The 16556-nt window shown below is 43.7% G+C and overlaps 2 protein-coding genes across 2 annotated transcripts in view; both read right to left on the minus strand.

The window, feature by feature from the left end:
- Nucleotides 1–16556, minus strand: part of uxt (ubiquitously-expressed, prefoldin-like chaperone) — a 228878-nt gene that overhangs the window by 56930 nt on the left and 155392 nt on the right. The gene's annotated exons all lie outside the window — the stretch shown is intronic.
- bcap31 (B cell receptor associated protein 31) overlaps nt 1–16556 on the minus strand; it is a 35182-nt gene that overhangs the window by 10043 nt on the left and 8583 nt on the right. The window contains exon 5 of the mRNA XM_063208714.1: nt 11512–11647. Within this exon, the coding sequence (XP_063064784.1) occupies nt 11512–11647 (136 nt within the window). The remainder of the gene's footprint in view (nt 1–11511; nt 11648–16556) is intronic.

Raw genomic sequence — 16556 nt, forward strand, 5'->3', positions numbered from 1 at the left:
GCCGGTTAACCGGTTAACCACAGGTTAATGAGTCTCAGTAACCGGTTAAGATATTTTTTAAATTTTCGGCATCCCTAGCCCCTCTACGAACAGAGTGGAAGATGGCAAAGTGAAGTGGGAGAGGGAGATATGGGATGCAGCCTAAAGGTGACGCAGTCGCACACAACAATATTTTTTTAAGAAAGTGGCTGGGCAACGACACAATTGTGTCCCAGCTTTCTGCAGATAAAAGCTGTGTACTACTGATCCATAAAACTGTTGTAGTGATAGACAGTCCAAACACTATCTTGTTGTTGTTGCAAAGTAGGACTGCTCAAAAAGCTGCCTGGTGCATCATCACTTTAAGCCTAACCTTACCCTCACCATCTCAAGGGTGAGCAAAGCCTACACCTGACCTGCCACAGTGAAATGTTGCATATGCCAAGACAACCACCTGCAGTTTGCCGTCTAAAGTTGGCATAAAATGTTGTTTGCAAACATCATTCAACACTGCTATCTAATTGATCAGCACAACTGCTATGCACTCAGGAGACTTGTATGCAAAGCCCTGGTATGAGGCCGTTTCTCCTTCTTGGAAAGCTTCTGCGTGTTCTTGATACAAGGGGAACAGAGAGACTACACTTCACAGGCCAACCGGCAATAACCAGCCAGGACCAGACTGATGCAGGAAAAGTGAGAAGGTCAGGGAATGGCCTCTTCGACTCCACTCTCAGTCAACCCTCCACCTCAGCCACCCTGCCACCCCTACTACTACACTCCAATAACACAGGGGCTCCCTGGGGAGGAAAGGGCATGGTTGTTGGTGTAAAAGGCCAGGAAATAAGGTGAGAGTGTCATGTTTCTCTTTTTTCTTTCCAGGATTCCCGGATGTGAACGAGCTCTTCGAACGTTCCACTGAAGATGCGGTTACAAGCAAAACACTGTGTACAAGACACCGTCAAGGGATCAACTGTTTATGACAACAAACATCCATCCCAACAAAATGAATGCTTTCTTAGAAAAGCAGTCGGACTTCTGGGGAGGTAGTGGGAAAAAAAGGACAGTGCAACTTCTGTTCCATACACAGTCATTGGGCCTAGGTCATGTACAGTAGAACACATAATAATAGTATTTACTCCTGAACACAGTTAATTGGTGGTGAAATGGATGTTGGGACATTTATTCTACATTCCGATGGGAAGATTAGGACAGGAATTACACAAGGGTGTACAGTACTGTATGGGTACAAGACTGGGGAAAAAAAGATTCATAAATTACTATGGCTACCAGGAGTAAACACAACAAGTGGACAGCAAGCTCACAAGGTCAAAATGAAACATGTCATGAAATTAGTCTTGGGGAGATGTTGCCATGGTTGTTAACATATTCCAAATGTCCTGGCTACTGTTTCAACAAATGTCTCTATGTGTTTCAATGTCAAGACAATTCTGGAGCATGCAAACAAACACTGGTCACAGCCAAAGCAATGCCACTCCTTTTGACGCTTCATTTGACTGGCAGATTAAGATAGCGTCCACTTAAAACAACCTGATAGCAAGTCAAACTGGGTCATCCATACAGTCAGCGCAGTGCCAGGACAGAGATAACACACTCACCAACACAACACGGTGCAGACACACACAAACACATGCATGTAGACACACAGATGCACAACCACAGAGAGACAGACACAGACAGACACACACATGCATACATGCACACAGACACAGAAACACAGACAGACAGAGACACAGAGAGAGAGAGAAAAACACACACATACACACACAGAAACAGAACACTTGTGTAAAGAATGTAAGGAATGAGAATGTCTACGCCTGTCTTTGATACTGAAGTAATCGGACAACGTGCTAAGTCTGTTCCCGAGGACATTATTCGTCTGTCTGGGATAATGCAGCCATGAGTGGTTTTTAGCAGGAGCTTTACAGGAGAGAGGTGCTCTTGTCGGAATCATTTCCAACAGAATAAGGTTAAGGTCTCCCTAGGGCGATACGACAGTTGCATTGTAAGTGGGTCAGATTTATTTTTTATATGTTTCGGGCTTGTGATTCAAACCTAAAAATGGAGACTAAACTTTTTTTCTTTTGTCATAAAATATGGTAGGAATGTCTTCTCATAGCAGATATATACTTTTGTGATATTTCAAAATTATATTAATAGAATTTGTATTCATCATCATGTCAAAACAGCAGCAGATCTTACCACAACGGTCTGATTTACTCATCAAGACAGACCAGTTTCTTCTAAAACCCCATAAAAAGTCAAAGGAAAAAAACAATACCATTTTTACATTAGGTAATATTTAAAAAACAAAACAAAAAACTACGGTTAACCACTGTTATTGACAGCAGAGATCAAAGAGTGTGTCAGTCCTCGAGGGAGAGCAACAACAGGCAGAGGGGTCTTCAGATCAGATCCACCTCACCTCATTTAACTGACATGCTAGTCTAGGAAGCAGCCAAAGGTGCGTTTACACTGATTGAATAGATATGATTAAAAGAGCTCTGATTAGAAGAAATGCAGTACGCCTTGCTTAGACTGCCACATGTAGAATTTCACCCACTAAAGACTGGGAATGACATCTGTGTAACACACTGGCTACTGCATCTATGTAAATTTACCTTTAACTAGGGGTGTAAATCACAGCCTTTATGACGATACGATACGGTATCGATTTCTTAAATCAGGGATTAGATTTTTTTTCGATACTTAAGAAGTCCCCACGATACGATGCGATTCGGTTCGATTCGATTTTTTTCCAATCACTTTTCCACTACTATTGTGTTATGGAGCTAGGGCATTGCACAGGGGCCAGTGATTCGATTCTTAAGAATGCCCCACGATACGATGCGATTTGATTAAATCGCCGGCCGATACTTCCGATACATCGATACATTCCGATTTTACTTACATCCCTACCTTTAACGGTGTGGATAATTCTGCTAATTTATTGATCCGTTAGGTTCCACTAATGGGTTAAATAGAACTGTTTATAAATGTTATTTGCTATTGTAATATTATTTGGTAAAAGTTCAATATGTAGTACATACACGTGTGCTTTCTGCTTTGGCAATACTGCATTTCAACAGTAATGCACAAAAGTAACTTTGAAACTAATTGGTAAGGCCCCGTGTTGTATGTAGTATTAAGTGCGTGTAGTGCCATGGATGCAACCAGAGCCTGGCATGATGAGCAATGATGTGGCCGTGACAAAATTAGTTGTGTGGGCGTTTGGTTACACGTAGCTGGAAGACAGCACTGTAATGTGGCCAGTGCTTGAATGCTCGTGGCTGCTGTGGTCCCATACGATACTATAATAGTATACCGGTATGTATACCGCAACTCTCGGAAGAACTCTCGGAAATGACTTTCACTGGTTAAGCCAAAAGGAGATGCAACTTCCCCACTTGGTATTCACAAGCTTACAAGATGTTTCATTGTCACATGAGCTCAAAAAAGTATGCAAAAGAAAAAAAGGTAGAAAAAAGGTAACTTTTTTATAGGTACACTTGTCACATGAACATGTTTTTAAATCAGAATAAATAATTTGGATTACAATTCCGAATAAATGTGTGGATCAGAAACATTTCGATTGGATCGAAGATGCACATGCTGGATCTTCGTCCTTGCCTCTTGCTTCCTTGCATAGCAATGAGCATGTGTGGAACAGCTGAATTAATGGCAGCATTAATATCTTCATGATAGAGGGATAAAGTAATTGGGAATTAACAAAGGAATGAACCACCCCCTTAAGTTTAATTGCGAAAAACGTTCCAAATTGTAAAGTGTTTACATGACGTTAAAGTGGACTCATCTTTTATACAGAATTAAAATGTAGTTAATTCTGAAGTAACTTAAACGTCCCATGTAAATGGGGTCAATGACCTAGTTACACGCCAAAATTAATGCCTGATGCCGCAAGAAATCCCACATTATGCTCTTTTTCAACAAGTTCCATCAAGTATAGGTATGTAGGTCATATAAACATGCTCATGAAAAAAGGTAGAACAAAGTTTGCATGTACAGTAACCTACATGCCAAAATGAATGACTGATGGCCCATAAAATCCCGTATTATGCTACGAGATTTATAGTTATTGTAAAAAAATACAGCCATGGCCTAATGGTTAGGGACGTGGTCTTAAGATCAAAGGATTGCAGGTTTGAATCCCATCATTACCTCTTCCTACACCTCCATCCATGGCTGAAGTGCCCTTGAGCAAGGCACCTAACCCCACATCTCCTCATGGACTTTATGCAGTAACCTTTAACCCTCTAATGGCCCACACCCCCCTGTCAATCCCCATGTGCTCTGATAGCCCCAACCCCCCTGTCACTCTACGTCTGCTGTGTTTACCCTACCTGAAAGGGGCGTGTTGTCACCTCTGAATAGCCACTCAAGCACCGGTACTTTACATGTGAATAGCTATAGGTGTGGCTGCTACAGGCAGAGAGTACAGAATATGCGAAGATTTCTTTTCACTTTCTTTAAATTGGGCCAGCTATATAATTTATTTAATATATATATATTTGAAATCTGGAAGGTCTGAGGTTTCTAATGGCGTAACTTATGTGTTTCAATGACAAAAACTCAGAGTTACAGATTTGTTTTTGGAGACATGTCAAATTGCCCTCTCAAGGGCACTTAAGGGCGGGTTATGCTTCCTACTTGTGCCACAGAGTGAGCTTGTCGCAGCCATGATGCAGTTAATTTTGGTTTATGCCCTGTTTTGAAGCACGGTCTGCGCGATGTCATTCCACGCTGAAACTGCCTTCAATACAAAGAGTAAACTAGACGTGTCGGTTGTTTTTTAGCATCACAGACTCGACGAGAATGAAAATGAAACATTAAATCTTTATATCACGTGCATGTTTGATCGCACTGGCAGCCACAGTGGTAGTTTGGAACAAAGAAGTGGCTCATTTGTCGAGGACGAAGCGGAATGTTTCCTCCACCTCGGAACCACTGTTCAACTGTCCAAATAACTTCAGCGTCGTAACTTGCACGCGCATGTGTTGTCTTTGGTTCGTGTAAATAAATCAAACAACAAAGCACGGGCAACTTATTTAATGAAGAGCTCACAGTCCGTAGACCGACGAAAGTTAGAATAAGGAAGTAGCGCTTGTTCTCGACTCGAGGACAGAGCAGGCTGGTCGAGAGGACCAATCAGAGACCTATTTTCGCCCTTTCACGCCGTCGCTCCCTGCGTCGAGACACAATTTTGGGGAGGTGCCCCAGAGTACCTGCGTGATGGGGGGGGCTTCACTACGTTAACTGCGCGGCTCACTGCATTACGACGCAGGGACACTGGGCCGGAGGCATAAACCACCCTTTAGACCTCAATGGGTTAAGTAACTTTGGACATTTGGATTGAGGACCCCTGGGGACCAGCTCGAAAATGAGACGCTAATCTCAAGGGGTTATCCTCTAAAAAAGAATTTAAAGAAAATGTAAGCGAAGTGTAAAGCAATATAATAAAAGCAAGCGCATGTTACATTGTATTAGAGCCATTCAGACAAAAAAGCACCACAAAAAAAGGGATTATTGCATACTATGGCCTGTTTGAAGGTCAGTATGCTCACTCAAGCAATCTGTAATGGAATCCTCTGATAATGCATTTTGAAAACTGATCAATCAGGGGTATGTCTGTTCATCGTCATACAGAATCTGATCAATTTCTGTGTGATGATTTCAACTCCAAGCTGACCCCCTAATCATAAAGGTGATCCATCTTCCTCGGAATCAACAGCATGATGATGACGCAGGTCAATCGCCGCATCCCAAGTCATGTAACCATACATGGCGTAGTGGAGGACACATGAATATGGCAGCACAGTCACACGAGTGCAGGTGTCCCGTACTTTTGTTGTACACTGCAAACTACCCTAGAAAAAGCACTACTACAGCATGCTACAGCATGCTACAGCATGCTACAACAGCACCCCTAGGGGTTAAGGCAATGTTAGAATTCTTTGCAGATGTACAAAGCGGATTCCAAAAAAGTTAGGACACTTGGTATTTTGTGTATAAAATCAAAATGCTGGCATTTTCAAAACTTTCAATGTCAATAAGGTAGAGCATGTGTATAGACAACTTATCAGTTGTTAAAGCCAAGCAGAATGATTGTTTTGGGGTAATTATGTGATCATTTAAAATTTCACCCTTGCAACAAAATTCCAAAAAAGTTGGGACAGGGCCAATAAAATGCTTGTTATGTTGGATAAGACTAAACACAACACAAGGGAGGAGACTTAACATTTAAATACTTTGACTGATGTCATGATTTTATTTAAAAAATAGATATTTTGATATGCGAGACATGATTTCAGCAGCTCAACTGATAGGTGTGTTCTTCAACTTGTTTACCTTATTGTTATACCTAATATGTGGCATATCCTGACTGCAAGAAAACAATTTTGTCACCTGTTTACTCTTAGGATGGAACCATACTGTTGGAACATAGTAGAGATTGAAATTTGCCATCATTGTGGGGCAATATCTAAAGGCTGTGCTCCAAAATATAATGCCTTGGTAGCTATGTATGCTGTTTAAAGTCTGAATATATCATTCAGCCCTCATTTTAATGCTCTACATGAGTAAGAAGACCATAACTAAGGCATCTCTGCACCCCTTTACCATCATATATGCTGTCTTTCAGACTGACCACTAAATCAAGCTGAAGTATTCATTTTCTTCATAACCTGGAGGGTGCATGACTCCATGATTTTAAAAAAAAGAAGGAAATATTTTCCATTCTGTAATCAGAGGACAGTTTCACATGTCTCCTATGTCCATTTAGAATGAGCTCTGCTACTTGCAACACTGTTTAATGTCTGCATCATGTGCCTTAATCAAGTGTTGTGTTTATGGTCATTTTTTCAACAGCTGTCATTGTTGGAGTGTCATAGTTTGCTTATTGACGATTGGTATGTCATGATCTCATAACTCGTGCAATGATTTTACAGAACTCTACATTACAGAAATAGGCCTTATATGCCTGCAATTTTGATAATTCAATCTTTCTGTGTAATAGATCAGTAATTAGTCCCTCAAAATCTTCGCTACTGTGTGCCACAACCTCTCTGTGGTGGTATTTTATTTGTGCATTCATGTTGGCAGTCAATATAGTTCCTTTCAAAATATTCCTCCTTGTGTTATTTTTAGAATTATCCAACTATTACAACATTTTTTGGCCCTGTCCCAACTTTTTTGAGATTTGTTGCATGGGTCAAATTTTAAATGACCAAATATTTCCCTCAAAACAATGCTTTTGCCTCATTTTAACTGTTCCTATGTTGACCTTGTGCCATTGTGCATCTTATGCATGGATTGAATGTTTTGAAAATGCCAGCATTTTGATTTTATTCACAAAAGTGTCCCAACTTTTTTGGAATCCGCTTGTAGGATGCCTTGTCACCCTGCACATAGAATTCTTTGCAGATGTAGGGTGCCTCGTCAAAACCTCGCAGCCACCTCACCGAGGGGTACGCAGTAGAGGATGACATTTTTTCAGGAATTCCAGAGGGTCCCGTGGGACTACGCAGCAGTAAACAAGCGCATCAACAAACCTCACGTGGAGCAGCATCAGGTCGTACAGAGTTCCCCAAGTTCCCCGTGCCGTCGTACCCAACACCAACTGTAACGGCACGAGGAACTTTCGACCACCCCACAAGTGTCAAGACATGAGGCACTCAAAAAAGATAAATCAGATCTTCCCTACAGATTTCTCTGAGGTGACTTGCACCTTTACCCTCCCCTCAACACCTCCTCCCACCGTCCCGGTCACAGGAAGAGCCCGAAATAAGATTTCATGGCCTCTTCTGCTGTGGGCTGCCACTGATCAGGTTGCCTGCTGGTTTATGGTGCCGCTCCTGCATTATGATCGGCCGGCCCGGCCTGCCTTCCCTCTCCCTCTCCCCTCATCTTTCCTTCCTTCTCCCTGCCCAACCCGCCAGCGCATGAGGACATGAGTAATAGCAGCATGTGCACGCTTCACGTGGTGGCTGGATGGCTGGGTGGCGACGACCTTCTAGCCCGGGAAGAGAAGCAATCTGGGAGATCAGCATTCTCCGTTATGAATATGGGATGTCAAAGTGGGAGAGGAGAGGAGAGGAGAGGAGAGGAGAGGAGAGGAGATCAGGTGGAGGAGGGTCGAGGTGAGAGGAGCGCACCGCATACCCGTGCAGAACAGTATGGCCCTAGACACATCCAATCTGTGACAGCTGCCTGGCGCGTTGAGTAATAAGATCAGGGTGCACTGCACTGCAATGCAATGAAATGCATGGGCATCACAACACGCCGCTGAAGAAGAAGCGCTTATGGAACGCATGTCCTCTGTTACATCACAATGGCACAGGACTGATTGTATGCTAAAGTGAGGCTTTGCAGCAAACAGCTTTTACACACCTCGCAGGTCATCAGTTAGCTGGCCACATGCTCTCAGCCTTACGCCTTTTACTACAAGAACCATAAAGCATGACTTCATTACTGACCAAGAACAAGATCCTCGCATCACCATTTGATCTCCTGTGCTCCACACATCAATCATTTATATAATGTGCAAAATAGGTCTTTAGGAAATGCCTTATAGTTAAATTGCATTACAGGTGGTACCAAGTACTGACTGGTAAACAACATCCATGGCCCACCATTTGCTCTCCTGGGCTGCACTTATTCATTTATTCACTAAACAAAAAAAAATTACTATAAATATTCTTAGCTAAATTACATTAACAGGAGGGACCGTGCCGCATGACTTCATTACTGACAGAAAAATCCCTAGCCCACCGCTTGATTTGAAGCGAAACCTTAGATACAATTCCTTAGATATGCAGTAATATCCTGATAAGATATTCTATGGTTACTACATATTCCATTTTTATGCCTGTAGTACACTTCAGTCCACTTGTGTTCAACTGTGCCCTGGGGAAGGTCTTAAGCTTGGCCATAAAAATGGATCCAAGTGCGTCCATTTAAAATTCTTAAAGTGCTTCAAAATTCACAGTATTATTCATGTCTGGCATTTTTTAGTCATGAGTGTGGTGTTAACAGTTTAAATTGACAATAGTTACTTCCCATTAAAGTGTCACATTTAACAGATGCAAAGTGATAGTATAATGGACTTAACTCACTCAGTGGTCCATCTTTTTGGTTTCCTGTTATCTATTAATTCGCTGGCCGAGATCATTTTATCGAAGATCTAAAAGCACAAACCAACTCCTCATGACGGTATGCCATTGCATAAGGAGTAAGCACTCTTAATCTGCTTGAATAGATTGGATTAGGACAGAGCTCCTGCATACTAACACACCATCATTGATTGCACATGAGGATGAGGGGGTCATGGTCCTTTTCACCTAGAAACATGTAGGGCAAAAGTGAAGGAAGCCTACATACTTAGTAGTAGAGTATAAGTATTGGGGAATGTCTGACATTTTTGTAGTGTTTAAGTAGAGTGCAGAAACGTTATTGTTCCCAAAAGAAATTAATGCATTTTGTAATACGCAGACACAGAATCCAAGATCACTGTGAGACATTTAGGGCTGAACAATCCTACATTGTGTGTAGTCAGCTGCTCTGAGTGACTAGAATTAAATAATGTCTTAATCTTAATCACTATAAATAAACCTTATCCCATTTTCTGTCTTCAGCTCACTTGATTTGGTCTTCAACTAACTTGATGCTTAATTATCTATTTGTATATTTTGCATCTCATCTATGTTGCTGCATATTGCCTTTTTTCAGCAATGCCGTATCAATCCTCAATACCTCCCATGCTTGCGGTTGCATTGCCAACACAGCTGACAAAGTAAGCAGTACACACTGACAACTATATTATCCTTCTTGAGCTCGTCAGGGTTGCGTGCACAAATCTTGCACTGTTAACATGCCCCAGTCATAGTGCAGCCATCAACAATGCATAGGATGTGCAACTGTCAACAGGAGCAGCAGCAGCAGCAGGCTATATCCGGCATTGCCAAGGCTACATTGTCAGCAAAGACCAAAAAAGGTAGCAAAATACACAGAACACAATCACACAGAGTTTTCCATGATGGCAGTGGTTTTATACAAAACACAGAGTGTCAGGTTGGAATATCCTTTGCTTACTGATCAAGAAAAATTAGTACGATTGTGCCTCGCGATGCATTCTGTGCAAATTCTGTATTTTCCAAGTGTGCAACATCGCCCTCTGGTGAGCCAGATTGACATGGCATTACGCAGAGAGCACAGATAGAACCCACCGTGCTGAGCAAGGAATGTCTGGCTGCCACCTTCCCGGAGAGCTGCTGTGCAGTACAGCACACCACAGTGCGGTTGGGCACACCTGCCAGTCTGCCTAATGCTGACCACGGCACTTCTCATTCATGCACGCCATGCCCTCCTCCCTTGTCCCAATGAAAGGGAGGGCAACAGTCTGTGCCCGTCTCTGAAAGAGCACCAGTTCCTATTACATGATGCTCTCTGCAATCCGTACCGTGCCCGATAGCAGGCAGTTCTTGTTCTGTGCTCTAGGTCAAAGGGTTTCCAACCAGTGGTCCGTGGCCCACTCGTGGTCCGTGGCAGTATTGCTGGAGGTCTGTGAGTTGCTATGCAGTTTAACTGCTACAAATACACAAACACAGTGGGCCACGGATTACTGCTCACTCTGAATGGTGGTCCCTAGGCCAGAACCAGTTGAGGACCCCTGTTCTGCTCATCACTTAGCTGTCCCATCAACTATGGAGCTGAGCTGAAACGTGTTCTGGCAGCACAGGGGCGTAAAGTATACAACAGCAGCCCCAGTGAGGCAGGGGGGCCCATACGAGATGGGGGGGCCCATATGGGCCCATGACTTGAAGAAACGTGCCCCCTCCACATATTAGGCCCTCTTTTTTCGTTCAGGGGCCCATTCTTGGTAGCTTGCAGGGGGGCCTGAAGTACTTCGTTACGCCAGTGCAGCAGCACATGATGGACTTCTAAAGTGCAGTGCCAGTGTTCTTTACGGTGCGCAGGGCTTTGATCTGCTCAGTGAGTGATGTCATGAGACTTACTTCAGATTGCAACTTGTTGCACTCATATGGGTTAATGACTGACTAAAACCATTTATTCTAAATATCCTATGGTATGGTCCGTCAGTGTGCAAGGCTGAGGATTCCTTGTGTCTGTTTTGTGTTTGGTGTGTTAGGGCATAGTAACCAAACCCTCTTCGCAGAATACCCAATGGACTGTGCAAGTTTGTCTAAGTGTGCGCGGGAGAGAGTCTCGGTCTATGCATGTATAGGAATGTGTGTGTATATGCATGTGTGTACTTGTGTTACACTGCGATTCACTCACCTCCAACAGCTTTTCTTTGTGTGTGTGTTTGAGAGGGTGCGCACATATGCGTTAACGCTATTCCCCTCAGATAACCTACTGCAGTTCCTCATTGTCCTTCATGTACTTCTTGTTGTGCGTTTGCGTGTGTGTAGGCTAGTCCCCCATGTACTTCTTGGTGTGTCTGTGTGTGTGTGTGTGTGTGTGTCCGAGTTCCCTCACATCCTGTAGTTTCTCGTTGTCCTCCATGTACTTCTTGGCGGCGGTGTTGGCCCCCTCCGCCTGCTTCTTGAAGGCCTCGTTAGACGCCATCAGAGTGGCCTGTTGGGAGAGCAGGGTGGCCACGCGCCTCAGAATCCTGAATGGACGGACACACACACACACACACACACACACACACACACAGATAAGTCACAGGAAAACAAGGCCAGGTATCGGTGTCACCCAAAGAGATGCAGGCTAAACCCTAGTGACCTATCTGGAGGGATAAACAGGCAGAGAAGGTCGTGGGTTCTACATGACCTGGTGGATAAACCAGATGAAAACAAATAAAAATAAATAAATAACACAACATAAAAAATAAAGTTATAAAATGGACCATGTTTACAATGTGCCATATGGAGTCGCGTAGATTAACATAACGGTGCCACAAGACTTTTGGGAAATGCAGCCTGATGTTTCTCAGCGGAGTCGGACACAATGACAAAATGCTTGAGTGTGTTTGATGCAAACAAATGCTTGCAAAAACATGCTCAGAGTGACGCTAAATACTTTAAGATGACATCCACAACAAATGTATTGAAAACACTCAACTGGATGCTGGCACACTGACAGTCCTTGTCAGTCATTTCCACTGACAAAACAAAACGGCAAAACAAATGCTTGCAAAAACATGCTCAGAGTGACGCTAAATACTTTAAGATGACATCCACAAAAAATGGATTGAAACCCCTCAACTGGATGCTGGCACACTGACAGTCCTTGTCAGTCATTTCCACTGACAAAACAAAACGGCAAAACAAATGAGACACGGACAGAATCAACTGTTCACGATGAACCACAAAAACATAACATTGTGTGGTGCACATGTGGTTCAATGCTACAAGTTACACGCAAGTACCCAACTAGATGTCCCAAAGCAAGAACAGACAAGAAACACTTGACAAAATGTACTGCATGGCTCTCATTTCTAGATAGTCAAGGCAGCTCTGCTGATGCAAAGCACTCCTCAAGCACTTACAGTGCCCTCCATAATTATTGGCACCCCTGGTTGAGATGTGTTAAAAGCCTTAAAATAAATTCAGTGTTTATTGCAGAAGAATACTGTCACACTGAAAATTTTAGGAAAATGTAGCCTTCAACTCAAATGAATTGTAGGAAAATAAAAAAAATCCCTGACTAAAAAATAATTATTTTTCATTAAATCACCTGTTCCACAATTATTGGCACTCTTAACAATTCCCAGGAAATAAATATAATTGAAGCATTTCTGTCATTTCTACAGTAGTTTACAAAGTTTACCAGAGTATGTAGGAACATTTAATTAGTAATTCATCACTTCCTGTTTCCCTGGGGTATAAATATGACGTGACACCGAGGCCATTTCTCTTATCCACTCTTAAACATGGGAAAGACAAAGGAACACAGCATACAAGTGAGGCAGATGTGCGTCGACCTTCACAGGTCAGGCAGAGGCTTCAAGAAGATTGCCACTCAACTGCAGCTGCCCATATCTACTGTGAGAGGAATAATTAAGAAGTTCAAAACAACTGGAACAGTGGTAAACAAGCCTGGACGAGGACCCAAGTTTATTTTGCCACCACGCACAGTGAGGAGGATGGTAAGAGAAATCAAAATATCTCCAAAGCTCACTGTTACAGAATTACAACAAATGGTAGCATCCTGGGGTCACAAAGTCCTCAAGTCAACCATCAGGCGCTGTCTACACGCCAACAAGCTGTTTGGGAGGCATGCACGGAGAAAACCTTTCCTCACCCACAATCATAAACGCAAACGTCTGGAGTTCGCCCAGTGGTATTGGGGCTTCAACTGGGACCGTGTGCTTTGGTCAGATGAGACCAAGATTGAGCTTTTTGGCAACAAACACTCTAAGTGGGTCTGGTGTGCCACGAAAGATGCGCATGCTGAAAAGCACCTCATACCCACTGTGAAGTATGGGGGTGGGTCAGTGATGCTGTGGGGCTGTTTCGCTTCCAAAGGCCCTGGGAAGCTTGTTAGGGTGCATGGCATCATGAATGCTTTGAAATACCAGGACATTTTAAATCAAAATCTGTTGCCCTCTGCCAAAAAGCTGAAGATGGGTCGTCACTGGGTCTTTCAGCAAGACAATGACCCTAAACATATGGCCAAATCTACACAGAAATGGTTAACCAGGCACAAAATCAAGCTCCTCCCATGGCCATCTCAGTCCCCAGACCTCAACCCCATTGAGAACCTGTGGGGTGAGCTGAAGAGGAGAGTACAGAGGAGAGGACTCAGGTCTCTGGATGATTTAGAGAGATTCTGCAAAGAGGAATGGCTTAAGATCCCTCTTTCTGTCTTTTCCCATCTTGTGAAACATTATAGGAGAAGATTAGGTGCTGTTTTGTTGGCAAAAGGGGGTTGTACAAAATATTAACAACAGGGGTGCTAATAATTGTGACACACATTATTTCATGTCAAATAATTATTTCTTTATGTGGGATTTTTTCCCCACTGAATAAATGCACTTGTATTGAAGGTTTGATTTTTCTCTTTTTTTCCATTAAGGTCCCATATTATTTAGAGAAGAATAATAATAATTGGANGCTAAAAAACACATCTCAACCAGGGGTGCCAATAATAATGGAGGGCACTTATCTATTTTTACAATCCTGGACAGCCTTCAAGTTGTTACTGTAGCTCATACTGGCACACTCACACTCTCGAGGTGAATATTTATAACGCGATTGATGAAATATCATCTCAGACATCATAAACCTTTAACTCATCCGAAGGAACAAACACTCCAAGAGGTTTGATTACATGGTGACGTGACGGGCATCACAGTTCAGAGAAAGCGCACCTTGGTTTCAAGAAATCTAAATGTTAACTATGGGGTTATAACGCTGCGAGGGTAAGGACTTACGAAAACACATTCAGAGATTTTTTTCTACAGTCAGTAAATCAAATCATTTACTCGTCATGTTTTGCATCTCATATTGACATTAAGCAAGAAACAGGGGGGTGAGTTCCTGGACAGTATATGAGAACACTCATTCCACAGCAAATGCAAGATTGATAAAATCTAATTAACTAGACATTATATTATTTGTACAGTTGAAACCATTTGTTTACATACGGTACACTGTATGTAATATACTTAAGGACACACAATACTATTTTTTGCCTAATGCTTGAGGACAACAAAGTGAGTATGTTGGATTGCCAATCACAAACTCACGATCTCTAAATCCTTCTGAGCTTTCATGGGCAGAGCTGAAATGGCATGCGTGTGTCTAGTAGGGTGGCCTACACGCATGGCCCAGCTATAACAGTTCTTTTAGGAGGAATGTGTCAAATATTCATAAAAGATTTTAGAAGGATAACCGACAGAAGCAAAGAGTGGAACTCCCAGCAGCCGATGCAATAATTGGTTTATTGCTTAACATATGTACAAGTGATAAAAGTGCTACCCAAAAGTGCAGAACGTTTTCGGTGACCAGACCTTCCTCAGTGCAAAAAGCAAAAAGCTCTTTGCTTATGTGGATTATCGCTTTGGAACCAACACACCCACAAGGACTGGAGTTACTGGCGCGACACCCCCTCTGTCTTTTGTCAGAAGGATAACCGAAAAATGTATGAAGTGTACAGAGGCAATTATAGCGAGCATTAATAAATAGGCTTAATCATGTTTGTCCAAAACTGCCAGCATGTTTCGACTTATGGCTCGGCCTTCATCAAGGGGGGGCAAGCTTTAAAAGTTAACTTAAGTTTGCACAGTGATTTTCAAGGTAAATTAGATGGAACACTACGTCACCCTTCTAAGTTTGCTATTGTCCCTCCAACATTCATTACGATGTTCTATTTCATGACACGCAACAACAACCAGGCAGCCAACCAGTCAGGTCAGCCTGCGAGCTGCTCTCTCCAGCCTGCATGACAGCGGTGAGCGCGCACGCTACCACCAGACCAGACCACCATGGCGGGCGGGCTGCTGCTGAGAGACACATGTTTTCAACACGATCCCGTGGACACGTCACCTCATTCCCTCATCGTTTTCGCCATATGCGACACGATTGACCTTAATTGCACACTGAGCTTCTTGCACAGTCGACGGATGCCACGTACACACACACACTACAATAACAAATCTGTCTTAACTGCCAAATAAAGTCACATGTGTAACGAGTCAGTGGTCGCGGAACGCCGGCAGCTGACAGGCGCCCCTTACTGTAAGGATATGTGGCAGGCGGGGACAAGCCATATATCTCCTCTGAAGTCATTGTCACAGTAACGCGTCGCAGCTCGGCTGGCGCTCAGATTACACTGGGGTTAAAGAGGGGAATACCATCCCTCACCCATGTACACATACTGTACGTATACATGCACACATATAGACACGTTCACGCATCCGCGAGCGATCACCATGCTATACAGGCCTCAAAGCCTGCCGCTGCTTCTTAGGTAACGGTGAGCGGCGTCCCAGCATGCCGGGTCTTGCCGGCGTGCCATCAGTCACCCAGCATGTGATGAGGTTAGTCATCCCAGCCAGCCAGCCACCATGAGAACAGGCAGGCAGGCAGTCAGGGGGTGCGGGTTGGGGGGAATCAGAGAGGCCCCCTGCAGCCTATGAAGTGATGCCTAGCTGGGCTGTGGTTGTGCAACCTAAACCCCCTCAACGCCCACCAAACACCCACCCACCTATACACCCCCCAGGCCCCTTGGAGTGGCCTCTTACGGCCCAAAAGGCATGACTTCCACCCTGGGGCTAAATATACCGTCCATCACCAGTTGCCCGGATCACATGACGCTCCAGCTCCAGCTCCAGCTGTCCGGGCTGTTGGGAGCCAAAAGCAGCCAGGCGCTGGCAAGAGGTGGGAAGTGGTAGTAGCAGCAAATAGCTGTAGTAGGCCTGGCGGACGGCGCGCCGAGAGTCACCAGGCAGGCTGTTATAAGCTATTCCTGGCCCACCATTGAGAGGAATACGAGTGGGGGTCCCTGTATGGTAGAGCTATGCAGACGTGGGCAGGAGGGATGCATGAATGGATGAGGAGATAGTAGGGTTA

Source organism: Engraulis encrasicolus, chromosome 10 (assembly GCF_034702125.1).
Source record: "Engraulis encrasicolus isolate BLACKSEA-1 chromosome 10, IST_EnEncr_1.0, whole genome shotgun sequence".
In the NCBI taxonomy this organism is placed as follows: Eukaryota; Metazoa; Chordata; class Actinopteri; order Clupeiformes; family Engraulidae; genus Engraulis; species Engraulis encrasicolus.